At 41.6% G+C, this 28,000-nt stretch overlaps 2 protein-coding genes and 1 non-coding gene across 8 annotated transcripts in view; all 3 read left to right on the top strand.

Annotated features, from left to right (window-relative positions):
- The window catches only part of CHP1 (calcineurin like EF-hand protein 1), a 64,059-nt gene that overhangs the window by 29,677 nt on the left and 6,382 nt on the right, over positions 1–28,000 (top strand). For both annotated transcript variants that reach the window (XM_025473150.3, XM_025473151.3), the window contains 4 exons: positions 10,801–10,862; positions 16,256–16,378; positions 16,546–24,603; positions 27,069–27,149. In XM_025473150.3, coding sequence (XP_025328935.1) covers positions 10,801–10,862; positions 16,256–16,378; positions 16,546–16,599 — 239 coding nt within the window. In that variant the 3' untranslated portion in view covers positions 16,600–24,603; positions 27,069–27,149. The remainder of the gene's footprint in view (positions 1–10,800; positions 10,863–16,255; positions 16,379–16,545; positions 24,604–27,068; positions 27,150–28,000) is intronic.
- Positions 13,544–13,650, top strand: LOC112676231 (U6 spliceosomal RNA). Its single transcript, XR_003146400.1, has one exon. It is a non-coding gene; the product is annotated as a U6 spliceosomal RNA (small nuclear RNA).
- The window catches only part of NUSAP1 (nucleolar and spindle associated protein 1), a 77,065-nt gene continuing 73,612 nt past the window's right edge, over positions 24,548–28,000 (top strand). For all 5 annotated transcript variants that reach the window (XM_049104393.1, XM_025473144.3, XM_049104398.1 and 2 more), the window contains exons 1-2: positions 24,548–24,603; positions 27,069–27,149. The gene's annotated coding sequence lies outside the window, so the exon portion shown is untranslated. The remainder of the gene's footprint in view (positions 24,604–27,068; positions 27,150–28,000) is intronic.

Below are 28,000 nucleotides of genomic sequence, written 5' to 3' on the forward strand. Positions count from 1 at the left end.
TCCAGAAATTGAAATTGAACTTCTCTTTTCATTCAACACAAGTTAAAATGGAAATGTATTACATTGATTGAACCCAGGCTTCTCTTACAAGAGTGCACAGTGATGTACAGAGAGATCTTTGAAGCCACAGAATAAATGGGACCCATCAAGTTTTTATTGGATGACTTAAAGAAAAATAAAAAGCTGTTTGTTTTTTTTAAGATTGTATTTATTTATTTGTGAGAGACACAGAGAAGCAGAGACATAAGCAGAGGGAGAAGCAGGCTCCTTGCAGGGAGCCCGATGTGGGACTCAATCCCCAGACCCAGATGCCCCAAGACTTAAACTTTTAACTTGGGCCACATCCTCAGATTTCCCTGGCTATGGGGCTATGACTTTACTCCTCTCTTGATATTTTAGGTAAAGAGTTTCAGCGCAGAAATAAGTTTTGTTATATAGGACAGGGAAGATTTTTGAACCAAAACAGTAAAATATTGCTCTTCTTTACCACAATATCAGATACCTTAATGAAGAGCAGAAAGCTAAGTACAAAGAAAATAACGTAGAAGAAAATAGAACTCTGATAAATAGTTCTCAAATGTATTGAATACTTTATGTTAATGGATTCTAATTTCTTCTTTCAAGACTAAATACCATTTGATACAGTCTGAGTCTCAATGTTTTCAGAGTTTCAGCATATGTTTAGTACATGTTTGCCTGATTCTGACATTAGCATAATAGAAATTTTCTTATTCATTATTGTCAGACCAGGAATTTAATAATTGAAAAAGCCAGCTATAACATAGAATCACAGAAGAGGATATATGGTTTAACATTTTATTTTACCTTAAAATATTTAAGAACACATTCACTGTACAATCTTTTGTACAGTGTGGGACTAAGAGTTTTTTTGGTTTATTTTCATAAAAGTCTGCTGATGGGAGTCATGTGATGTTTTTGAATAGAGCACATCTATAATGTCTAAGATTTCTGGTTACAGTTTCTTTTAAGTGGAAAAAGAGCTTAAAGATACTTGTAAAGCATTCCAAAAATAGAATTTTTCTGTTGTTTACATTTTTCCTCCATCTCTTAAACTTGTTCTGCCATATTTATGTTAACACATTTTTTCCAGTAACTTAATTTTGAGTCTTTCAGGAGTAATTTGTCTAATTTTTTAAAAAAAATTATTTATTCATGAAAGACACACAGAGAAAGAGGCAGAGAGAAAAACAGGCTCCATGCAGGGAGCCCAATGTGGGACTTGATCCCGGGACTCCAGGATCATGCCGTGGGCCAAAGGCAAGTGCTCAACTGCTGAGCCACCCAGGTGTCCCTAATTTGTCTAATTTTCACAGAAACAATAACTTTTCACATACATGTTTTGCTTTTTATTAATTATATAGTTTTTTTTTTTAAAAGTACAAATAGCACAGTTTTAGGGCAGTGTATACACTTGGCTCTTGGTCAGCATACAACTCAGCTGGTAGAGTAGACTCAGGTGTTGCCTATTAGTTACAAGTTGTGTGCCATCACATCATTTGGAATGATTTGCAAATCACGAAGGGAGAGAATCCGTGAATCAAGTGAGTTGGTTAAGGAGAAGACAGTAAAGAGACATTCTGTGCTCTTATGAAAGCGTAGAATGAAACTATGCTTGCTTTTCTAATCCAGGATTAAAGAAGACTTTAAAGGTCATTAGACCTAACACATACCTATTACCTGAATTCCCTGCCTAGCATGGGCTCTACTTTTTTTAAGTCATGAATTCCTTTGGCAGTCTGTTGAATCATACTGACCCCATCTCAGAATGTTTTTGAAAGCATAAAATCAAATGCATAGGACTATGAAGAAAACCAATTATATTGAAATTCAATTGACAAAAAAATTAAGGCAACTTTGTGACAGAGTAGAAGTGCTTCTTTGTGATTGATTGATTGATTGATTGATTGGAGAGACAGAATGCAGGCACACTTGCATCCTCCAGTATGGGGAGGGGCAGAGAGAGAGGGAGAGAATCTCCAAGCAAACTCCCTGTTGAGCATAGAGCCCATTCTGGGGTCCTATCTCAGGACCCCAAGATCATGACCTGAGCCAAAATCAAGAGTTGAGAGTTTAAGGGACTGAGCTCCCCCTACCCAGGTACCCCAGAAAGAAGATCTTTTTTTTAAAGATTTCAATTATTTATTTTAGAGATAGAGAGATGGGGGATGTGCAAGCAGGAGGAGGAGCCCCGTGGAGCTGAAGTGGGGCTTGATCCCCCAACCCTGAGATGACCTGAGCCAAAATCAAGAGTCAGATGCTTAGGATGCCTGGGTGGCTCAGCAGTTGAGCAGCTGCCTTTGGCCCAGGGCTTGGTCCCAGAGTCCCAGGATCGAGTCTCACATCAGGCTCCCTGCATGGAGCCTGCTTCTCCCTCTGCCTGTGTCTCTGCCTCTCTCTGTGTCTCTCATGAATAAATAAATAAAATCTTAAAAAAAAAAAAGATGATGAACAGTAATTATTAGGGTAATGCAAATGAAGACTACCTTATACTTGTTATGATGGCTATTATCAAAAATAAACAAAAATAACACAAAATAACAGGAATTGTTAAGGATCTAGAGAAATTGGGGGTACTTGGGTGGCTCAGTCAGTTTTGTCTTCCTTCTCCCTCTCCCTTTGTGATCTTTCTCACTCTCTCTCAAATAAATATATAAAAATCTTTTAAAAAGATGTAGAGAAATTGGAACCCTTGTGCATTGTTGGTGGAAATGTAAAGTGGTATAACCCTGTGGAAAACAGTGCCGTGGTTCCTCAAAAAACTAAAAATGGGGGCTCCCTGGGTGGCTCAGTGATTGAGCACCACCTACCTGCCTTTGGCCCAGGGCGCGATCCTGGAGTCCTGGGATCCAGTCCCACGTCGGGCTCCCGGCATGGAGCCTGCTTCTCCCTCCTCCTGTGTCTCTGCCTCTCTCTCTCTCTCTCTCATAAATAAATAAATAAGTAAATCTTTAAAAAAAAAAAACTAAAAATGGAACTACCATATAATTCAGACTTCCACTTCTGGTTATGTATCCAGAAGAATTGAGAGCAAGGTCTTGAAGAGATGTGGCTATAGCCACATTCTTAGCAGCGTTATTCACAATAGCTAAAAGAGAAAGCAATTCCTTATCCATCCATAAATGAGTGGATAAGCAAAACTGTGCTATATACATAGAATTGAATATTATTCAGACTTAAAAAGGAAGGAAATTTCAATAATCCACAACACAGATGAACCTTGAGATCATGATTCCAGTCACAAAAAGACAAATAGTGTATGAGTCCACTGATATGGGTACTTAGAGGTAGTCAAAATCAACAAAATATATAATGATGATTGCTGAGGATAGGGGAAGGAGAGAATGGGGAGTAATTTAATAGGTATAGAGTCAGTTTTGCAAGATGAAGTGAGTTATGGGATGGATGATGGTACAACAACATCAATGTGTATTTTACCCCAATAGAAAAAAAAGAAAAACTAGTAGGTAAAACAAATTGGACCCCTTGTGGTTTTTTAAAAATTTCTGCATTATAGACCTTTCAAATTACCAAACAGTTAAGAAAAAAATTCTACTTCTTCAGCTTTGTATTCCCATGTCTTGATCCAGATATTTTATGCAATATATGGATTAGAGTCCTTTCTTTGTAATTTGTTTCCTTTATAAATTGCTGTGGCCTGTGTGCCTTAATTCACACTGACCTTGAAGAAAATATTCCAAACAGATTTGGTAGTTACTTGGTATATCTGTTAGGATATACCTTTAGCTGACTCATCTGGATTCAACAATAAGAAAGTATATTATCTCACTTTACAAATCAGGTGAGACAGGGACGCCAGGGTGGCTCAGTGACTGTCTGCCTTTGGCCCCGGGCGTGACCCTGGGATCTGGGCGAGTCCCGCATCAGGCTCCTTGCCAGGGAGACTGCTTCTCCCTCAGTCTATGTCTCTGCCTCTCTTTATGTGTCTCTTATGAATGAATAAAATCTTTAAAAACAAACAAACACAAATCAGGTGAGGCAGATGTCAGAGTTTATTGTGTTTGTTTCTATTGCTCTGCTCTGCCATCCTTATGATCTGCTTCATCCAAAGGCATGGCTCCTTGTGGTCACATGATGGCTTTCATCAGCAACTAGGCTGTATGTTTCCCTGTTCACATCTAATGGGAGAGAGATAGCTGTGGATGAGAGTCTGTTTAGGAAGGAAGGAAGGCACAGAATGACACAGAACTGGCAAACTTTGTTTCTTTTCCTTCCTTACTTCTTCCTTCCTGCCTTCTTATTTTTTTTAAGTAGGCTCCATGCCCAATATGGGGCTTGAACTCATAATCCAGAGATCAAGAGTTGCATATTCTACCAACTGAGCTAGCCAGGTGACCCTAGAAATGGCAAACTTCAGAATAAGATAAAATAAAAGCAAAGTACTGTGAAGGTTATACATAGTTTTTCCATTACTTTAGTCTTGAATTTCAGACCAACTTCACAGGAAGCTGAAAACCAATTAGAATTCTCATGCACTCTATCTGTTGGGATCATGTTCATGTGATTAGATCAGTGAAACCAAAGCCATGGAGGAGTCTTGTGTCTCTACTTCTGTTTGTATATCGGTTTTCTCTGAATTTCCCACTGAGCTAAAGAACCAAGCAAGATGGCACCTCTTGGTGTAAACTAAGAGCAATTGAACATTGTATATCTAGCAACATATTTGCCATTAAGACACATTTACCTTCCACATTTACCTACTTAAAAATATGAGTTTCTAGAACCAAATTTGATTATGATCCATCTTTTACATAGAGTAGGAACTCTGACAGCACATTCGGTTCTATTTCTTTTTTTATGCTCCTGTGAAAGAATGTCAAGGACAACCACCAAGGCTTAACTGTACCTATGTAGGCACAGGCCCAAGCACACATAGCACTACTGATCTGTTTGTCCTTAAGGAATTGTTCCGAATTGCTCTCCTTTTCAGATCAGTGAGGTTATGTCTTACATGAAAGGTACAACCCACCTTACAGTGGTCCAGGGTATGTGTGGTAAGTAAGGGAGAGATCTATAAGCTTCCCTGTTGATATTCTAATTGTCTTAGATGATTGAAGTTTTGTAGGTTTTTTAAAAAGATGTTTAATTTATTTATTTGAGAGAGTGAGAGCATGAGCAGGGGGGCGTAGACTCTACTGAGCAGGAAACTACATTCAGGGCCCAATCCCATGACTGTAGGACCATGACCTGAGCCGAAGGCTGATGCTTCACTAGATGACCACCAAGGCACCCCTGAAGTTTTTTACAACACATAATGAATGATGTGGGAAATAAGGAGTCTGCATGAAGCTCTTATATTTGAATGATGAGGAAATATTGTAAAGTGGAGTTAGGGAGAGTAGCCAAGAAGAAACCGTGAGCAGTATATTTGCGATAGCTAAAAGGTGGAAGCAACCCAAATGTCCATTGAAAGATGAAAGGAGGGGCGCCTGGGTGGCTTAGGTGGTTAAGCATCTGCCTTCATCCAGGGTCCTGGGATCAAGCCCTGCATCAGCTCCCTGCTCAGAGGGGAGTCTGCTTCTCCCTCTCCCTCTGCCCATCCCCTCACCACCTTGTTCATGCTTGCTCTGTCACTCTCTCAAATAAATAAATAAAATCTTAAAAAAAAAAAAAAAAAGAAAGATGAAAGGATACAAAAAGTGTGTTACATACAGACAGTGAGACCTTATTTGGTCTCAAAAAAGGAGATTCTGCCACATGCTACATGGGGATGAACCTACTCAGGCTTAAAAAAAAAAAAAAACAAGCCAGACAAAAGGATAGATATTGTTTGATTCTTTTTTCTTTAAGATTTTATTTATTTATTCATGAGAGACACATAGAGAGAGGCAGAGACCTAGGCAGAGGGAGAAGCAGGCTCCATGCCCGACATGGGACTCGATCCCAGGACTCCAGGATCACGCCCTGGGCTGAAGGCAGTGCTAAACTGCTGAGCCACCTGGTCTGCCCCTGTTTGATTCTTCTTATATGAGGTTCCTAGAGTAGCATAAATTCACAGAAAGTTGTCAGAGACTAGAGATGGGGGAAAATGGGGAGTTCTTGTTTAATGGGTCAGAGTTTCATGGGGAAGATGAAAAAGTTCTGGAGATGGGTGGTGGTGGTGGTGGTGGTGTTTACACAACAATGTGAAAGTACTTTAACTGTACATTGTAAAAGAGTCAAAATGGTAAATTTTAGGTATATTTTACCACAGTTTTTTTTTTTTTTTTAAAGAAGAATCAGTGTCTAAAAGGTAAAGATTTGACTGAGATCATTCATTGGTCTTTCATTAAGCAAATGTTTGAGCAACTCCTCCTGTATGCCAGGCACTAATTTAGTCCTATGATACAATGATTCATAAATCAGATAAGATCTTTGCTTTCAGAGAGCTTACGATCTAATAAGGGAGACAGACCACATGGAAAAATAGAGATGGGGTGCCTGGTTGGCTTAATTAAGTGTCCAACTCTTGATCTCAGCTCAGGTCTAGATCTCGGGGTCATGAGTTCAAGCCTTGTGTTGGGCCCCACTCTGGGCATGGAGCCTACTTTAAAAAAAAAGAAGAAGAAGAAAAAAGATGAAGAAACAACGTTCATGATCATGGCAAGGTCTGTGAAGGAAACGAATAAGGTGAGATGAGAAAGTGATAGGGAATGCCACTGCATTAGAAGGATTCATGAGTGAAAGCCTCTCTGAGCTAAACAGAGCAGAACATGAGAAGAACAGAAGAGAGCTCTAGGCACAGGGAACAATGGGGGTAAATGAATACTTGGAATGTTCAGAGAACAAAGCATTACCAAGAAAGTAGTGAGTGGTTTCAAAGGAGGATAAAGAGGTAATGGGAGGTAGATGACATTTATTGAACTCTTACTGTGTGCCCAGCACTGTTTCAAGTGTCTTTCATGTATCAACTCATTAGTCCTCACAACCTTATGTGGTGGATTCTGTTATCCTCATTTTGATTACACCTTTTGGGTGTATGAGGCATGAAGAGGTCAAATAATTTGATCACGTTTCCATAGGTAGTAACTCTCAGAGCCAGAATTCAGCAGAGCCAGAGTCTTAAGCCATATCGCTTTGACATCAGTGTCAGGAGCTCAGAGGAGTGGTCTAAGCTGGAGTTGCACATTTGGGAATCGTGAGCACCAGAAAGCATTTAAAGCAAGAAGACAGCTCTGGATTAGGAGAGTCCAAATCATAGGACCAAAGAATGGGGAGATAAAAGAGAGATGAGAAGAGGAAAGACAGAAATGTTAACAAATGGCTCAGTCGTTTGAGCATTTGTTATCTTGGCGAAAATGTCATTGCTGGTTTAGGGCCAGAACTGCCTGATAGGAATCCAAGTCAGTTAAGAAACAACAACTAATGCTGTGGTTTTTTTCTCAAAGGTCCTATCAGGTAATCTCTGCATTTACGTCTCTGCCAATGTCTTCCTCTGCTCAGGCTGCTGTAACAGAACACCATAGACTGAGTGACTTAAACAACAGACATTTCTCACATTTCTGGAGACTGGAAGTCTGAGAACAGGTTGCCAGCACAGTCAGGTTCTTCGTGGGGGTCTTCCTGCTTTACCCAGAGGAGCCCCCCTTTCCTTGCTGTATCCTCACATGGGGAGGGAGGTAGAAACAGCAAAGAAGAGAGATTTCCTGTTTCTAGTTTTAATAAGGGCATTAATTCCATCATGAAGGCCACATCCTCATGACCTGATCAAACCCTAATTATCTCCCAAAGGCCTCACCCCTTAATAGCATCACAGTGGGGATTCAGAGTTCCAACATAAGAATTTTGGGAGGATACAAACATTTAGTCCCTGGCAGCTGAGTTTTAAGAACTAGCAGTTAAGGGAGCACCTGGATGGCTCAGTCAGTTAAGCACCTGACTCTTGATTTCAGTTTAGGCCATGATCTCAGGGTCCTGAGATTGAGCCCCATGTCAGGCTCTGCTCTCAGTGAAGAGTCTGCTTGAGATTCTCTCCCTTTGCCCTTCTTCCTGCTCCCACATTTGCGCGTTCTCTCTCTCTCTCTCTCTCTCTCTCAAATAAATAAATAAATCTAAAAAAAATTTAGGGCAGCCTGCGTGGCTCAGTGGTTTAGCGCCACCTTCAGCCCAGGGCCTGATCCTGGAGACCCGGGTCCCACATCAGGCTCCCTGCATGGAGTCTGCTTCTCCCTCTGCCTATGTCTCTGCCTCTCTCTCTCTCTCTGTGTCTCTCATGAATAAATAAATAAAATCTTAAAAAAAAAATTAGCAGTTCAGGCTTCTGTAAGTACCTTGACAGAAGGGATATGTATATAACAGCTGATGAAAAAATTCAGAAACCGGAACGCCTGGCTAGCTCAGTTGGTAGAGCATGCTACTCTTGATCTTGAGGTCATGAGTTCAAGTCCCACATTGGGTGTGATTACTTTTTATTTTTTTTTATTTTTTATTTTTTTTTTAATTTTTTTATTTATTTATGATAGTCACACACACAGAGAGAGAGAGGCAGAGACACAGGCAGAGAGAGAAGCAGGCTCCATGCACCGGGAGCCCGACGTGGGATTCGATCCCGGGTCTCCAGGATCGTGCCCTGGGCCAAAGGCAGGCGCTAAACCGCTGTGCCACCCAGGGATCCCTGATTACTTTTTAAAAAATAAAATAGTTTAAAAAAAAATTCAGAAACAGTTATCTGTGGGTTACATAGCAAACAGATTTGCATTCTAAAATCATCCTTAAGAGTGTTTAGTAGATAACACATTTTATGTATTTTAAACTTAAAAACATATACGGGTATGTGTGTGTCTGTTCACTCTGGGGAATATATTAAACACAAATTCCGGGGATCCCTGGGTGGCTCAGCGGTTTCGCGCCTGCCTTTGGCTCTGGGCATGATCCCGGAGTCCCGGGATTGAGTCCCACGTCGGGCTCCCGGCATGGAGCCTGCTTCTCCCTCTGCCTGTGCCTCTGCCTCTTTCTCTCTCTCTAGGTCTATCATAAATCTTAAAAAAAAAAAAATCAAAAAATAAACACATATTCCTTTAGGAATACTAATGATCCTGGTCTTTTTTTTTTTTTTTTTTTTTGAGATTTTTATTTATTCATGAGAGACACAGAGAGAGAGGCAGAGAACACAGGTAGAGGGTGAAGCAGGCTCCATACAGGAAAGCCCGAGTGGGACTTGATCCAGGTCTCCAGGATCATGCCCTGGGCTGAAGGCCGCGCTAAACCGCTAAGCCACCCAGGCTGCCCCTGGTCTTCTTTTCTTTGCAATCTAAACCTCCTAAGCATATAAATTCTCAAATTTGATAAAGTTAACTAACCAAATTAAAGAAAACAAGCATTAGAGAAAGTCTCCCAGTAATTCCCTCCTCTAGAATTTTTTTGAAATTTATTTATTTAAGTAATCTATATCCAGTGTGGGGCTTGAAGTTACAAATGCAAGATCGAGAGTTGCGTGCTATACGGACTGAGTCAGCTAGGTGCCCTTCCCCCTCTAGAATTCTGATATGTATCTCACAGCAAAGAAGTTAAATTTTTCTAAAATTTTTACTTCCAATTTTTAGTGGACTCCTTTTTTGGCAAGGATAGGAGGTGGAGGGGGGATGATGTTTAAACACTGAGATGTTCATCCATGTTCTAATGCCTTTGGGCCTAGTGTGAGCTCTACCTAGGATGCCACCCAATAGAAGATTTATCTTTTCAGAACATGTTCAAATGTTACTTGAACCAGAAAGGCATAACTGCCACACACTCTTCACATGGTAGCTCTTCAGCAACATGGCACTGTCTGAATGATTTTTGCTTTTCTGAATTCTTTCATATATCCTAGTTTCTAGAAGACTTACATATTATTAAAGAGAGAGAAACATGATAAGTCCAGGAGACCATCAAATTCTTAGCATTTTTATTTGAAACTGAAGTTCTTTATTTTCAGGGCTCCAAGTTATTTGAAACTTGGCACAAATTTGCCAAAGTGGCCATTTTCCAAGAGCAGTATTTTGTATAGTCAGCAGCTCCTTTGCTTCCATGGCTCCTATTCTTGCCTCCCTCTGAACGGTATGAAATAGACTTGATGGGTTTGGTGAGATGACCTCGTGTTATAGAACCACTTACAGGGACATCTGGGTGGCTCAGCAGTTGGGAGTCTGCCTTTGGTTCAGGGCATGATCCCAGGATCCAGGATCGTGTCCCACATCCGGCTCCCTACGGGAAGCCTGCTTCCCTCTGCCAGGTCTCTGCCTCTCTCTGTGTGTCTCTCATCAGTAAATAAATAAATCTTAAAAAAAAAAAAAAATAGAACCACTTACAGATTTGTAAGTGTAAACATTCTAAGGTAAGAAAAAGTACATTTAATTTTTTCTTTTTATTAAGCTTTCTAATTTGCCTTAAGAGGGGTTGTATTGGGATCCCTGGGTGGCGCAACGGTTTGGTGCCTGCCTTTGGCCCAGGGCGCGATCCTGGAGACCCGGGATCAAATCCCACGTCGGGCTCCCGGTGCATGGAGCCTGCTTCTCCCTCTGCCTATGTCTCTGCCTCTCTCTCTCTCTCTGTGTGACTTCATAAATAAATAAAAAATTTTAAAAAAAGGGGTTGTATTTTATCAAGGTTAAGATGCCATCAGTTATGAGATACATTTCAATTTCTTAAATGTCATAATGTCTTTAAAAGATCCAGAAGTCATGTCAGTTGTTCTTGAAAAACTATTTGTTGTCAGTTTTCTGTCTGGTGTCTTTACATATTTACTTCCTTGAGAAAGGGCAAAACACTACTAATTTCCAGTAACTTCTCGTTTTCCCCTACCAGTTGCTTTTCGACTCTATGACTTGGATAAAGATGACAAGATTTCCCGTGATGAACTGTTACAGGTAGGTGGGAGAGCTGCCATGCATGTGTACAACTTGTTTGGGCTCTGCTTGCTTGTTCTTTTGAGCGGGAATTGTTCTTTCAGTAAGCATTTATTTAACACATGCTGGTGCACAGTCCAGTGAAATGGCTGGAAACGTGAAATGGCTCATTGAGTTCTCCAAGCGAGATGTCTTTGCTATTTAAAAGCCAACTAAATGTCTCTTAGGTGCTGACTGGCAGAGCTAAACTATGCGAGATGGTCTAATTCAGATAGTTCAACTATTGCTTTATCAAGCTTATTGATGTCCAGGTAATTCTGGTGATAGTTAGGTAAATGCTTCTGTCCTGTCTGTCCCTGGGCTTGACATAAGAGTCAAGGAATTGTTGCCAGGCCGATGTACGCTGAGCCGACTGCTCACTGTCCTTTGTTGCTCTTGTCCTCCCACTAGCAGTGACTAGCATTTCATCCTCTTAGCATTGACCTCCTCTTCCCTTCTCCACTTCCTTTCTTCCTTTTCCTTTTCTTTTTTTTTTTTTTTTTAATTTTTATTTATTTATGATAGTCACAGAGAGAAAGAGGCAGAGACACAGGCAGAGGGAGAAGCAGGCTCCATGCACCGGGAGCCGGACGTGGGATTCGATCCCAGGTCTCCAGGATCGCGCCCTGGGCTAAAGGCAGGCGCCAAACCGCTGTGCCACCCAGGGATCCCTCCTTTTCCTTTTCTTTCCATTCCTTTTCTTTCTTTTCTTCTCTCTCCCACTTTCTCTTTTTTTTTTCTTTTCTTTAATATTTATGAGTCTGGAGGACCCTAGGAAGCTAATACATTCAGGAATTTCCTGGGGAGATTTCTCTATTTCAAGATACAACTAAAAAGTAAAGTGGGTTCCACTCACCCCAAAGGAAATCTGAATTCATTCAGTGTTTTGAGGAGTCTCCCAAGCTGAGGATTACTTGGCCAGATTAAGGACCAGCCTAAAGTATTCCTGTATTTCTGTGTCTGAGCAAAATTCAAAACAGTCTGCAGGTCAGTGCTAGTGTTCTTTGCTTTTTTTGTTGTTGTTGTTCTTTGCTTTTGAGTTGGGGATATCTTTTTCTTCACTGAGAAGAAATACTTTATTGAAAATTGCTATATATGGGCTAAATTCTGAGGAAAAAAGACAGAGGTAGTCCCTCTATAGTTGAATGTTTTCATCCGCTGGCCCAAATCTGGCTGCCAGAAAGATTTTTTGGAGTGGTAGATTGATTTTTGTTAGGATTTTAAAAAGCCAGAGGCAAAAAAAAAAAAAAAAAAAAAAAAAAAAAAAGAGGCAAGGAGTAGAGAGATCATATATATGGCCAGAGTGCCAGTCAGTGCCATTAGAGTGTTCCTCAGGCTCAAAATGACTTTAGGACAAATATGTTCGTGGACTATCATGTCAAAGAGCTAGTTTTATCCTAGCAGAAAGAGGATATGAAGATCTTACCAATGTGAGAAGAAAACAAAGTTTCACCTTCACTGCCATGTCTCAAATATTTGGAGATATACAGTTCTTAACTATTCAGTGGATGTTTAAAAGTTCATGGTGAGTTTATCCTAAGGGAAGGTTAAGTGGCTATTCCTAGTGTGATTTTTAAATAAAAAGCCCTGGGGATTTGGGGGGATGCTTGATATGTACATTATTCTTGATTGTGGTAGTGGTTTTATGTGTGTCTACATATGTCAAAACGTGACAGATTGCACATTTTAAATATGTATAGTTTATTGTATATATCAATTATGCTGCAATAGATGATAGTTGCTCTACTCTATGAGGCTAGCATAACTTTGATGTGAAAACCTTGTAAAGACTGCATAAGGACATTACAGTGCAATTTCTTTCATTCACATAGATGTAAAAATGCTAAGCAAAATACTGATACATTAAGTCCAGCAGTTATACAAAGGATGCTGGACTTTAGCCAAAGTGGGTTTATTTCAGGAATTCAAAGTTGCTTTAAAATTAGAAAATCAAGGACCCCTGGGTAGCTCAGCAATTGAGCTTCTGTCTTTGACTCAGGTCATGGTCCCAGGGTCCTGGGATCAAGTCCCGTATCAGGCTCCCCACAGGGACCCTGCTTCTCCCTCTGCCTACATCTTTGCCTCTCTCTCTGTGTCTCTCATGAATAAATAAAATCTTTTTAAAAAAATAAAATTAGAAAATCAATCAATATATTTTGCCACATTAACAGATTAAAGTAGAAAAATTGAGTTGTCTTTTCCACAGAATAAAAGCATTAGATAAAATTCATCATCCATTCATGGTTTTTTTTTTTTAAGATTTATTTATTTATGATACACACAGAGAAAGAAAGAGGCAGAGACATAAGCAGAGGGAGAAGCAGGCCCTGTGCAGGAAGCCCGGTGTGGGACTTGATCCCAGGACCCAGGGTTCATGCCCCGAGCCAAAGGGAGACGCTCAACCACTGAGCCACCTAGACATCGGCCTCCATTCATGATTTTTTTTAAAGATTGATTGATTGATTGATTGATTGATTGATTTTGAGAGAGAGAGAGAGAGGCAGAGACACAGGAGGAGGGAGAAGCAGGCTCCATGCCGGGAGCCCGACATGGGACTCGATCCCGGGACTCCAGGATCGCACCCTGGGCCAAAGGCAGGCGCTAAACCGCTGAGCCACCCAGGGATCCCCTCCATTCATGATTTTTAAAAAATGTCTTAGCAAGTACTCGCTTCGGCAGCATATAGAGTACAATTAGAATGATGTAGAGAACATTAACGTGGCCCCTGCACAAAGATGACACTCAAATTTGTGAAGCATTCCATATTTCTTAAAAAAAAGAAAATCTTAGAAAAACAGATAGAAGGGAGCTTTCTTACACTGATGTAAGGAATATACAACAAACCTTACCAGATATTAGCAAGTGTTATGACAGGGGTGCCTTGCTCAGTCAGTTGAGCATCCAACTCTTGATTTCACCTTAGGTCATGATCTTGGGTTTGTGGGATCAAGCCCCATGTCTGGCTCTGTGCTCATCAGGAAGTCTGCTCAGCATTCTCTGCCTCTCCCTCTGCTCATTCTCTCTCTCTCTCTCTTTTTCTCTAATAAATAAATAAATCTTAAAAAAAAAAGTAGTAATAATAGAAATCCTATTTGCTAATGAATTTCCAACTAGAACCCTGAATGGCTCTGGAATACTGACTGGATGCAGAGGCCTGGCAGACAGTGAGAACCACTGGTTACTATGACCTGGATCAAGCCACTTCTAGGCCCTATTGTCCTCATTAACAGATTGAATGAGTGATTCTTCAGACAACACCATTCCTCTCCCCACAGGGCACACATGCTCAATACAGTTCTCTAATTGTAAAACTAAAACTCTTCAGAGAATAATTGGACTGAGACCTGAAGAAGCTGCTATTTGAAGATGGACTTGTCTAGTCAGCCATACACAATCAGAAGATGGCAAATGGCTTGGCTGTTCATTATTTTTGCCAAGACTGCCTTTCTTTTTAAGATTTTTTTTTTGTTTTGAGAGAAAGAGGGAAAAAAAGAGCTTGTGAACTTGTGTGTGAATGGGGGAGGGGCAGAAGGTGAGAAAGAGAAATCGTCAAGCAGACTCTCTGCTGAGCACAGAGCCCAAGGCAGGGCTCCATCTCAGGGCCATGAAATCATGACCAGAGCCAAAACCACTAGTCAGACACTTAACTGACTGTGCCACCCGGGTGCCCCAAGTTGCCTCCTTATTGATCTTTCAATTTGTCTATCTTTGTACCTCCAAATGTAAAACTTCCAATTTTCAAGAATCATTTTGTGAGGGGCACCTGGGTAGCTCAGTGGTTGAGCATCTGCCTTTGGCTCAGGTTGTGATCCCGGGATTGAGTCTGGCATCAGGCTCCCTGCAGGGAGCCTGCTTCTCCTTTCCCTGACTCTCTCTCTCTCTCTCTCTCTCTCTCATGAAATAAATAAAATCTTAAAAAAATATTTTGTGAAAAGAAAAACCAGTATTGATGCAAATTAGTATTTCAGCTTTTTTTCTTTTCAGAAAATCCTGTAATTACTTTTCAAAAATCTGTGTCATGAGATTGGAAAGGATGTAAAGGAGTGAGGAAGAGGAGGCCTATGAACAGCTGGGCCAGAAAGTCTTTCTTTCAATGGGAAAGCTTAGCTCTTACCTCTGAAGCCAGAGGTGACTGACTACAGTGATGGAAGGCATCACAAAAGCACCCTGTCCCCCATTTCATACTAAGAGGTCGTACCACTACAGTTGCTTATTTTGTTTAAAGTAGCAATTTTCTGGGGATCCCTGGGTGGCGCAGCGGTTTAGCGCCTGCCTTTGGCCCAGGGCGCGATCCTGGAGACCCGGGATCGAATCCCACGTCGGGCTCCCAGTGCATGGAGCCTGCTTCTCCCTCTGCCTGTGTCTCTGCCTCTCTCTCTCTCACTGTGTGCCTATCATAAATAAATAAAAATTTAAAAAAATATTTTAAAAAAAAGTAGCAATTTTCCTTTTTTTTTTTCTTTCTTACTCTTATTTATTTATTCATGAAAGACACACAGAGAGAGGCAGAGACAGAGGCAGAGGGAGAAATAGGCTTCATGCAGGGAACCTGACATGGGACTCGATTCCGGGTCTCCAGGATCACACCTGGGCTGAAGGTGGCGCTAAACCGCTGAGCCACCTGGGCTGCCCTAAAGTAGCAATTTTCAAAGTTATGTTTATAGCCTAAAGATGTTAGGTGAATTGGGGGGAGGGGTTCATTGTTATGTTTGGAGCAAATTTGGTGAAACAGTGTTCAATCTTCTTTACTGCAGCCCTTTAAATGTGCTTGTTATTTTTCTAAAAAGAAGGGTTTCATATTTAACTCTTCAAAGATCTTTATGTTTCTTGGATATACTTTAGGGATAGCTGGGTAAATGTGCTGCTTCAAAGAGGAGTGCATTCATGTGGGATTCCTAGAAAGCCCTACCAAACTGACTTAAACCAATAAGAACTAGCTTGCCTCATGCAACAAGAAATCTGGGGCTAGATTATCTTGATTGATACAGAACCTACGTGATGTCCAGGAACATGCTTCTGTATTCTTGCTCTGGTGTGCGTAACACAGAGGACTTTCACCTCACAGTCCCAGAATGGCTGCTATACCACCAAAGCATCGTCTCTATATTCCAGACAGAAAGAATGGGAAGAGAAAATCCAAAGGACTCACCCCCCAGTGAAGCTTTGCCTTCCTATCCAGTGACCTTGCCAGAGACTTCTGCTTATATCATTGTCTAGAATGGCTTAGATGAGAAGACAAGCGTTCCCACTCTGGCTGTCATATTTGAGGACAAATCAAAAGAAAAGAGGGTGGGAGTGGGCTTTTTCTTTTATCTTAGTAAAAGAGTCCCCCTGGCCCCCAAATCTCCTGTAACTCTTGGTTTTTGGTCCTCTAGGTGCTACGTATGATGGTCGGAGTAAATATCTCAGATGAGCAGCTAGGCAGCATTGCAGACAGGACCATCCAGGAGGCTGATCAGGATGGAGACAGCGCCATATCTTTCACAGAATTTGTTAAGGTCAGTCAGTCACCTCTTGGTTTGAAAATATGAAGAAGTTTGAAAATTCTGCAGAGAATTTTCAGGAGGGAGGCAGAAAAACATTGAGATAAGAATTTGAGACGGTATCTCCTGTTTTGACCTTCATCACCAAAATTGTGTTTTTCATCCCCCCCCTCCCCCTCCAGGTTTTGGAGAAAGTAGACGTAGAACAGAAAATGAGCATCCGATTTCTTCACTGAAGGACTGAGACCAAACTGTTCCCTGCTTTCTAGTATTTAAGAACTGGAACTTGAGGGTCCTCCTATCCACTAGCCCCATCTCCACCCCATCATTCCCCTTCTTCCAAAGTACTACTGCTGTTGCATGACAACCCCAAATATGTTCTGTCAACACAAACCTGCCTTTGGTGTATAAACAGGGCATTACAGAATGGTACACCAGTCTATTTCTGTTCAGTATCAGTCACCAGTTATCTCCATTTCTCAGTATCTCCCCTGGTTCGCTGCTGAAGGCCACATGTCCATCCAGTCTGAGAAAGTGAGAGAAGGAATCCATGCCAAGAACCAACCAGCAAAGCTCTTTCACTGGATGTAGACTACAGCCATGCTCCCTTCCCTCCAGCCGGGCTTTGGCATGCTCCTTCATCCTTTTTATATGTCCTTTGCTTCTTCTCTTTCACCCAACATACCATTCTCTTAGTTCTTCAGTCTCCCTGCTTTTTATTAAGCTCTAGTCACTCTGTTCTACTTGGCACCCGAAGCTATACCTGTTAAATGTATTTCTGACTAGGCATGATAGTGCAGTTGTCTGGCGGTTTTTGTCTACCTTTATTCTTAAATGGGTCTCTGGGATGTTGCCTCTCCAGGAGCTTTTCTGTAACCAACATTTCTCTTAGAAGAAAGATCATAAAAAAAAAAAAGAAGAAGAAGAAGAAGAAAGATCATCTCTCGGTCCCCTGCACTCTGCTCTGTCATCAAAAGGCTGTTGGTTGAAAATGTTCTTGTTGAAAGGTGGTGGCCTTGGTGAGAGGTGTAGAGCCAAGACTTCTAGGTGACTTGCCCAGGTCACTCTAACTCTGGCCTCTGATTCTCAACATACATAACACATGGCTACTCTTGTTAGTATAGTGTTGACTCCAGAAAATGGCCATATGCCTGCAGGTTTGCTTAGTTTTGTGATACCATCACCACCAGACTAGCTGCCCTGACAATATGCTTAGGGCTTTTTTCATGGCTTTTTGAAGGAGCCTGTGTACTTTAAAAGCCTGGTGTATCCCTACTTCTGCAGCATGGTTTATGCCTCAGTGTTACGTGCCCTGGTACGTTTTTCACTTCACATTTCCAAATAGAATGAGCAGTGTTAATGGAAGTGCCTAATTTATCCCAGTCCAAGAGATTTAAAGATTGTCCTCCGTGTCTTGAAGTTTTGCACAAAATTCTCAATAAATTTTACACCTGGCAAATGTTAATGCTGGAAGCCATAGTCAGCTCCTAAAAGAGGTCCAAAGCATTGAATGTATTATTATCATAATCTGCCTGGTTACATTGACCTCCTAGCTCCTCTTGTAAACCGCTAGTAATCTATTAGAAGCAAGGAGTCTGGCACCAGTGGCACAACCTGAGGTGGCAACACAGACCTTTCTTTGCCACACCAACTTCTTTGCCTATCCAACTTAGTATAGACCTCAGTGAATTAAGCTGCTGTCATCTGTCTTTGGGAGTCTCTTCGCCTATATATCTGCTCTTGGCTGATTTTCTCTGACTCATTGCTTGCTTGCTTGCTTGCTTGCTTGTTTCCTTGCTTTGGAAGGCTATCCAAGATGTATACACACTACTTTAGGAAGGGAATTGCTTAAAAATAACAAGACACTGCAAAAGGGATTGGGAAGAATTGGAATCAGGAGTGACCAGGCTGGATGACTCAAGTATAAATGACTGAGAAATTCTTGATGAAGTATTAGTCTGACTTTGTCATCAAGTGATGTAATATAGGAAATGCATAAAAGGGAATAACTTTCTGACACTGATCTGTTAGAGAGGTACTTCAGAGACTCCTGGACTTTTGCATATTTAAAGTTCCTAAGATATGGCTTTTTCCTCCTTTTGGCTGTATAGCAAACTGTTTTAATCCACAGTTGTGCCTTATTGTTCCATTTAAATTGTATTCTTTGATCCATCAATAAATACTTGTGGTTAAAATAACTTGGGTCAATTTTGTCTATGCGTTTTATAAGAATTTTATATAACTCAGTCCACTTCAAGTTTGAAATCCCAAACCGTGTTTCCCTTACTCAGGTTTATGTCTGTGCTATCAAATGCATGTTTGCTCTGTTGCTGCCTGGATATATGATGTATTCACCTAGGGACCAGCACTATGTGCTCTGGAGTGTGCTCTCAAGTGTTACCTTGGCCACTTCCCACTCCAGGTAGGATTCCATTTTTGTTCTTGACTCTCTGCCTTTTTAAATACAGAAAAGGACTAAAAGTGGGATATATGTTTACTGCTTGTTATTAAGTCATCCACTTCTTCATGCATTTGCAGCCTCAATGACGTATTATACCCAGCTATTATTACATGGCTTTTCACATCTTCGAGTCTCAATGACTCTTGGAGTCTGTGTGGCTCAGTTGGTTAAGCATCTGCTCTTGATGTCAGGTTCAAGTTCGGCCCCGAGTTGGGCTCCATGCGCAGCATGGAGTCTACTTAAGAAAAAAAAAAAAAAGACTCAGTGACTGCTTAGTCTGGAGGGTACGAATCTCTTAAGGTTTAGTGGCATGCCACAGGACTCAAAGCAATAATAATAGCTGGAATCACCTATACAAATTCTATCACAATACCCTCTTTTCCCCATCTATCTGCCTCAAAACTCCATTCCAAATGGCTTGCACAGTGGTTAAGCTATGTTTCACTTTGAGTCTAATGTTAGGATTCAGTCAAGGAGGAAACTAGATGAAATGACCAAGCAGTCCATTTTGGAAAAAACAGTATTACTGACCATGGCCAAAGGAACAGCAGTCTTGTGACTAAAGCAGAACATAATCAGGCACCTGGGTGGCTCAGTGGTTGAGTGTCTGTCTTTGGTTCAGGTCGTGATCCCAGGGTCCTGGGATCAAGTCCTGCATCAGGCTCCCCATAGGGAACCTGCTTCTCCCTCTGCCTATGTCTCTGCCTCTTTCTCTATGTCTCTCATGAATAAATAAATCTTTTTAAAATAAAAAAGTAGAACATAATGCTGTAAAAATGTGAGATGCCTGGGTGGCTCAGTGGTTGAGCATCTGCCTTGGCTCAGGGCATGATCCCGGAATCCAGGATTGGGTCCCATGTTGGGCTCCCTGCGAGGAGCCTACTTCTCCCTCTGCCTGTGTCTCTGCCTCTCTCTGTGTCTCATGAATAAATCTTTTAAAAATAATACTGTAAAAATGTTATAAAAACATTACAGCATTAAATAGTTTGAAGAAAATTCACTTAACCAGCTTGATTTCTCTTGTTCCTTTCTGGTCTATCCATGCATTACATATTTGAACATAAAAGGAACATAATACAAAGATTATATCAGTTTTTAAAAACTAACATATTTCCCTATGTGATCTGTTTTTCCTACTTTGTATTAATGTTTACATAATATTTTACTAAATTGATATAGTATTTAAGTATTACTCTGTTTATTGTTTCCAATTTTATGTTATAAATAATGATACAGGGGGACGCCTGGGTGGCTCAGTGGTTGAGTGTCTGTCTTTAGCTCAGGGCATGATCCCGGGGTCCTGGGATCGAGTCCTGCATTGGGCTCCCTGCGGGGAGCCTGCTTCTCCCTCAGCCTATGTCTCTGTGTTTCTCATGAATGAATGAATGAATAAAATCTTTTAAAAAATAATGATACAGTGAATACCTTTCTGCACATAACTTTTTTCTTTGAAAAGATTTTACAGGAGTGGGATTATGGGATTACTAGGTCAAGTTTTGGTCATATACTTAGAGCTTTTGATATGCCTCCAAAGAAATGAATGTCAAACTGCCATAAGTAATTGAATTACCTTTTTACCTTCAGTGTATTTTTTCAGAATATTCTTTACTGTCATCTATTTTTTTTTCAAATTGTTTTTAGAATCCTGTTATCAAGTTTTGTGTTTAAAATACTTACTAGGAAAAAATAAATAAATAAAATAAAATACTTACCAGGGGATGCCTGGGTGGCTCAGCAGTTAAGCGTCTGCCTTTGGCTCAGGGCATGATCCTGGGGTCCTGGGATTTAGTCGTCCCACATTGGGCTCCCTGAAGGGAGCCTGCTTCTCCTGCCTGTGTCTCTGCGTCTCTCTGTTGTGTCTCTCATGAATAAACAAATAAAATCTTTTAAAAAAATAATAAAATCTTACTAGAATAGGGGCACCTGAGTGGATCAGTGGTTGAGCCTCTGTCTGTCTTCTGCTCAGGTCATGATCCTGGGTTTCTAGGATCGAGACCCGGATCCGTCTCCCCACAGGGAGCCTGCTTCTCCCTCTGCCTATGTCTCTGCCTCTCGCTCTGTGTCTCTTATGAATAAATAAAATCTTTTTAAAAGTTGGCTAGAATATGGCACACCTGGGTGTCTCAGTTAAGTGACCAACTCTTGATTTGGCTCAGGTCATGATCTCAGGGTCATGAGATCAAACCCTGTGGCTGGCTCTGCCCCTCCCCCACTCTATTGCATCTTCTAAAAATAAATAACCTTTAGAAATGAAAGTTATTAGAATTGATCATGTTGATTAGGACTTAGAGCAAGCATTCATTGCAAAGATGCCTCAGAGAAGACTCCAGGGACTCCTGGGACTCCAGGATCATGCCCTGAGCCAAAGGCAGACAGACTATCTTTATGTTTGGTTTCTTACACTACAAACCATGTATTTATCCTGTTTCCCAAACACTAAGAGTAGAATTGCTTGGAAGGAAGTCATTACTGGACTGAAATTCCCTAAATTCACATTATTTTGGCTTAGCTTTGAGTCAAATGATTCAAATTAAAGATAGCTGGTATTTTCTAATACAAATCTCATTAACATCTAGTTTAGTAGAAACTTAAGCTTAAAGACTTTCTTTTTCTCTGTACCAAGGAGTGATAGGAGATTTACCTGTAAGTTTGTGAAATACTGCAGGCCATTTCTTCCCAGCTCTGGGATGGAGCAGACAGTAATGAGCCTCATGTCTTTTAAGATGGAATAAGTAACTAGGCTGACATCTTTACCTGAGGTATAAGCTGATCAAGGACTTGGTCTTGAGATGCCAAGACTCAGTTGTTTTTTTTTTTCTCTATACTCTTCAGTCTTCAACATACTAGATTCTGATCTCTTGTCAAAACTAGAAAGACCGTGGAGAGATAGTATTGACACTTTACACCACCTTTTACAATCTATTTAAGAACTGAACCAGGGACACCTGGGTGGCTCAGCTGTAGAGCATGTCTGCCTTTGGTTCAGGGCGTGACCCTAGGTTCAAGGGTTCAAGGTCAAGCCCCATGTTAAGCTCCCTGCTCAGTGGGGAGCCTCCTTCTCTCACACCCTCTCTTTGTCTCTCATGAATTTTTAAAGATTTTATTTATTCATGAGAGACAGAGGAAGAAGCAGGCTCCATGCAGGGAGCCAGATGGTAGGACTCGATCCCGGGACTCCAGGATCATGCCCTGAGCCGAAGGCAGACAGATGCTCAACCACGGAGCCACCCAGACGTCCCAATAAATAAAATCTTAAAAAAAAATAACAAAACTGAACCAGGTAGATAAATTGTTTTGTTCCTGTACCTGAATGTGGCTGCAGAAATAAAAATTAATCCAAAAAGTTCTCTTGGCTGCTATAATAGATATCAGGCACCATTTTAAACATTTAGTTTTATTCACAGAAAATCTCTTACTCCCTAAAACACACAATCTCTTTAGAAACAATTTTTTTTTAAAGATTTTATTTATTCATGAGAGACACAGAGAGAAAGAGAGAGAGAGAGGCAGACACAGGCAGAGGGAGAAGCAGGCTCCACACAGGGAGCCTGACATGGGACCCCAATATTACACCCTGGGCCGAAGGCAGGCGCCAAACCACCAAGCCACCCAGGGATCCCTTAAGATTTTATTTTTAAGTAATGTCTATACCCAATGTATGACTTGAACCTGAAGCCCCAAAATCAAGAGTAATATGCTTTACCAATAAGCCAGCCAGGACCCCCTCTTAGAAACTTTTTTTTTTTTTAGAGGTGAGGGTAGGAGCAGAGGAAGAAGGAGAAAGAGAATCTTAAACTAGGCTCCACACCCAGCATGGGGCCCAATGTGGGGTGCAGTCTCACAACCCTGAGATCATGACCTGAGTCGAAATCAAGAGTCAGATACTTAAACTGAGCCATCCAGGCAACCCAGAATTTTTTTTTTTTAAAGATTTTATTTCCTTATTCATGGGAGACAGAGAGAGAGAGAGAGAGAGAGGCAAAGACATAGGCAGAGGGAGAAGCAGGCTCCATACAAGGAGCCTGATATGGGACTCGATACAGGGACTTTGGGATCACGCCCTGGGCTGAAGACAGGCTCAACTGCTGAGCCACCTGGGTGTCCCTCTCCCAGTATGTTTTATATTTTTGGTGTATATATCTTGAATTTGTTTTATTAAATTTTTCTAAGTATTGTATTCTTTTTTTGTATTCTTTTTTGATGCTATTGTGAATGCAGTTGTTAATTTCATTTTTTGTTAGTGTAGAGAAATTGTTGATTTCTGTATACTTAGCTTGTATTCTGCAACCTCATTTAACCTAGAAATACCAGTACTTTTGTTTTTGCTCTGTGTGCTCGCACGCATGCTCTTTATGGTTTTCAACAGAGGATCATATCACCCACCTGCAAATAAAGGCAGTTTTGTTTCTTCCAGTCTTGATGCCTTTTGTTTGCCTTTTTGCATTGGCTACACCCTCCAGTACAATGTTGAACAGAGGTGAAGGAAGCCTCTGTCCTTGCTTGGTTTCTGATCTTAAAGGGACAATATGAAGTCTCAGTATTGAGTATGGTGTTTGTTTAAGTAGGTTACATGCCCAAAGCTAAGCTTGATCTCAGAAGTCTGGGATCAAGAATAGCATGCTCTTCTGACTGAGCTAGCCAGGCACCCGCATTTTAACTGAAGATTTTCCCTTAGTTGCCCTTTATCATTAATCTCTGTAAAAATAAGACTCCTTGGCTTCATCCGAGGAGTTTGGGAATTGGATCTTAGGAATCCGTACTTCTAGGAAGCAGCCTATTTAACAGCCTTAGTGGTGTTTGAGGACTTAACATCTCTTACCTGAAAGCCGCCTGTGGCACCTTGTAATAGCAACTTTTAATTACCCTTCCTGCCTCTCCTGGAACAACCCATATAGAAAGGATCTCAAGAGCCCTACAGCTAAGTGTAAGAAGCAACAAAACTGTCAGTTATAACGGTTTGGCATTTGGCAGAAGAATCTTCAAAGAATTTGTTCTGTACTGACCAGAGCTGGAAACAGCGGTCTGACGTTTGGACCCTTTACGAGTGGAAATGAGTCAGAATCAGATGCAAGCCGGAGGTATTAAATTGTCTGCATAGGTGTGGTATTATGCCCAGGATTAAAAGCTCCCGGTCGGAGAATGAAATTATTAGCAGTACAGTTGAACCTAACCATGGCTTAAAATTGTCATGCGACCTGGCAGTCCGGGTGGCTCAGAGGTTTAGCGCCGGCGTCGGCCCAGGTCGTGGTCCTGGAGACAAGAGATCGAGTCCCACGTCGGGCTCCCTGCATGGAGCCTGCTTCTCCCTCTGCCTGTGTCTCTGCCTCTCTGTATCTCTCATGAATAAATAAATGAAATTAAAAAAAAAAATTGTCATGCGACCTAGCCAGACTACCTTTTCACGAAGTGATACAGCTTCTACGCGGAAATAATTTTACATTTCTAACAAGTGAGCTACAAAAACGTTTTCCCCGGTTACCTTAGCCCTGGGACCCAATCCGACAAAAAAAAAAAAAAAAAGGCTCCAAGAGTGGTGTCAGCAGTACTGACTGACGTACTTAACCAGCCTACAGAGGGAAGAGAGTGCGCTTGCGCAAGTCCTTATCCAATCAGGACCCGGCGGCAGTGGCGGGGGCGGGGTTTGTTGAAACGGACGCCGCAGGGTTGGAGGACACGGAAAAGAGCGAAGATGGCGGAGTGAGACGTTCCGCTGCCAGCCGGCCGTTGGGCCGGGGGCGATAAAGCCCCCGGACGGTGCAGAGCTTCTGGTGGGTTTGAGGTAAGCGGAGAGAATCGGCGACGGGGAAGCAGCAGGAGGTGGCGCGGCCCAGCCTGGCCGGGGAACGGGAGCGCGCGGAGCCTGCCTGCAGCCGGCGCGGGCCTCGGCCTGGCGCGGGTTTCCTTCCGCGCTGCCTGGGGGCGGCGGTACAAGCCTTCCGGGGTGTGTCGCACCAACGCCTCATCCTCTACCCGCCGCTGCCCTTCTCGGTGCTTTTTTGGCTGCCTTTGTGCTTTGGGCTTGTTCCCAGGTGATTGCACCCACGCAGGTGTCTATCTGCCGGTCGCTGCGTCGTCCAGCGGTTTATCTTTTGAAGAATTCCTTTATTTTATTGATTAAAAAAAAAAAAATTCTTCGCCCCACGGCTTCGTGCCCACTGTTTTGCCTGAGTCTCCGATATCAGTCGAGTTCTGTTGGGGCCCTAATTTGTGTCCCCGGTCCATTGACCTTGAGATTCGATGTACCAGGTTCTCCCCCGGGATTTGTGTGTATCGTTCACATTCTCTTGCTACCTATCCATTCGTTACCACTCCCACCCTTCAAACTTTTGAGATCCGAGCAAGCATCTTTGTCCTTCTATGACCTGGTAATTGCTTAATGGCGCATGCATCTCGACTGACTCTAGGTCCCAAGAGAATTCACTGTTGTTTTCCAGAATTAAAGGAGCCAGTGTTCAATTTTTTTTTATAATTTATAGAGATAATGAGAAAGAGTTTGGGGAAGAATGTAATTTGTGTAATGTGGGGTTGCAAAGTATAATACTGTCATTTGGGGCAGCCCCGGTGGCTCAGCTGTTTAGCGCCGCCTTCGGCCCAGGGCGTGAACCTCGAGACCGGGGATCGAGTCCCACGTCGGGTTCCCTGCGTGGAGCCTGCTTCTCCTGCCTATGCCTCTGCCTTTCTCTCTCTCTCTCTCTCTCTCGAATAAATATTTAAAAAATTACTGTCAGTCCTTTGTATTCGGTTCTTGTTTATTGGGTTTCTTTTTGTAATTTGGGTTTTTATAACCCCTCATTCGTTCCTTCAGTTAAATTCTTGGAAAGTTTCCTGTTACTAGGTTTCTGAATTGGTGAAGCCTATTTAAAATTGGCATGTTAGGGGATCCCTGGGTGGCTCAGCGGTTTCGCGCCTGCCTTTGGCCCAGGGCGCGCGATCCTGGAGTCCCGGGATCGAGTCCCGCGTCGGGCTCCCGGCATGGAGCCTGCTTCTCCCTCTGCCTGTGTCTCTGCCTCTCTCTCTCTCTCTCTCTCTCTATGTCTATCATAAATAAATAAATAAATCTTAAAAAAAAAATAAAATTGGCATGTTAAAAAAAATAAAAAATAAAATTGGCATGTTAGTTGGATCCAGTTTGATTGATGTGTCATAATAGGAATGAATGTTTCTGTATGCTCTTTGCTGGTCCTTGATTTAGCCACACTGGAAATACTTTGTAAAGAAATAGCTTCCTGGGATCCCTGGGTGGCGCAGCGGTTTGGCGCCTGCCTTTGGCCCAGGGCGCGATCCTGGAGACCCGGGATCGAATCCCACATCGGGCTCCCGGTGCATGGAGCCTGCTTCTTCCTCTGCCTATGTCTCTGCCTCTCTCTCTCTCTCTCTCTCTCTGTGACTATCATAAATAAATTTTAAAAAATTTATTAAATAATAAAAAAAAAAGAAATAGCTTCCTTATAAATAAGACCTTTCACTGGCTTTTGTCAGTTTTTTTTTATTTTTTCAATTTCATCTAGCAGAAGAGAGATACACCAGGCAGAGGAAAGGAACAGAACGTTATTCTTTCCTATCTTATAACGGGTGTGGTCATCTATATTGAAGCAAAGGTCTTTTGTGAGAAAAAGGACCACAGCATCAGATTCTTAGTGGGAACCACTGATTCAAGAGCTTTGACATCTTTATTAAATTAGTTCCAGTGTAGGTAAAGAGTAACTTCTGACTAGTCCTTTTTTTTTTTTTTTAAGCTTTTATTTATTTATTCATGAGAGACACAAGGAGAGAGAGACAGAGACATAGACAGAAGGAGAAGCAGGCTCCATGCAAGGAGCTCAATGTGGGACTCAATCCCTGGACCCCAGAATCATGTCCTGAGCCGAAGGTGGACGCTCAACCACTGAGCCACCCAGGCATCCCTCTGACTATTCGTCTGAATGTTGTTGTTTTTTTTTTTTGGAAAGATTTATTTACTCGTTTTAGAGAAGGAGAGAGCCAGAGAGAGCATGAGTGGGGGGAGGAGCAGAGGGAATGAATCCAGCAGGCACACATATATACACACACACAGCTGAGGTTGGAGCCCTACCTGGGGCTAGATTCCAAGATCCATGATATCATGACCTGAGCGGAAACCAAGAGTTGGACCCTCAAACAACTGAGCCACCCAGGTGACCCATGGTGATGTTTTTTCAAATAGCTTGGTTTATTTGAATAGTTTTACACAGAAGCATATAATGTTTATATTTTTCCTTATCACAGGAAGAACATTTTCTTTGGCTTCCAGGTGCTTTGGTATTCATCTTGAGAAGAAAACAAAATTCTGAACTCAGGATTCGGCAAGTGAGTAATAATAGTAATAATAGTGGCTAATGCTTCCAGATACTGTTTAAGCAGCTTGAAAAATAGCTAGAAAATGAATATCAAAAATGACTAGAAATTATTTACATTTAAGCTAAATCCTATATTTTCAGTAAAGGCAACATATCAAGTATAAAAAAGAAAAGAAAAACTTGATCATTTGCCCAAACCAGTAATTTTTATTGGATAAAGAAAAGGGTACAGATTTAATTAAATTGGAGATCAACTGATAAAATATAAATGTTACTAGGGAAATTTCTTTTTATTATTTTTTTTCTTAAAGATTTTATTTATTCATGAGAGACACAGAGAGAAGGCAGAGACATAGGCAGAAGGAGAAGCAGACTCCTCGCAGGGAGCCTGATGTGGAACTCAATCCCGGAACTCAGGGATTGCACCTAAGCCAAAGGCAGACGCTCAACTGCTGAGCCACCCAGGTGTCCCACTAGGGAAATTTTAGAATATGTTCACTTGTTGGAATTATAGATAAATATTGATATTTTAATCTTTAATTTCTAAAGTAAAGTATGCCTTTACTATTACTAGATGTGAGTCTATTCTATGCCAAATGTCGCTGTTTTCCAGATTTACCACAGATTTAAGTATGTTCTTTTGCTCAAAGAGCAAGCGGTGATACATGCTTTTATAACTGATAATAACCTTGTCTGTAAAATCGGGTTCATACTTACTATATTAGTTTCCTAGGGCTGCCATAACAAACTGGGTGACTTAGAACAACGGAAATAAATTGATATTGTCTCACAGCTTTGGAGATAAAACATCCAAAATCAAGGTGTTGGCAGGGCTATAGTCCCTTTGAAGGTACGAGGGAA

The sequence above is a fragment of the Canis lupus genome, chromosome 30 (assembly GCF_003254725.2).
Source record: "Canis lupus dingo isolate Sandy chromosome 30, ASM325472v2, whole genome shotgun sequence".
Taxonomy (NCBI): domain Eukaryota; kingdom Metazoa; phylum Chordata; class Mammalia; order Carnivora; family Canidae; genus Canis; species Canis lupus.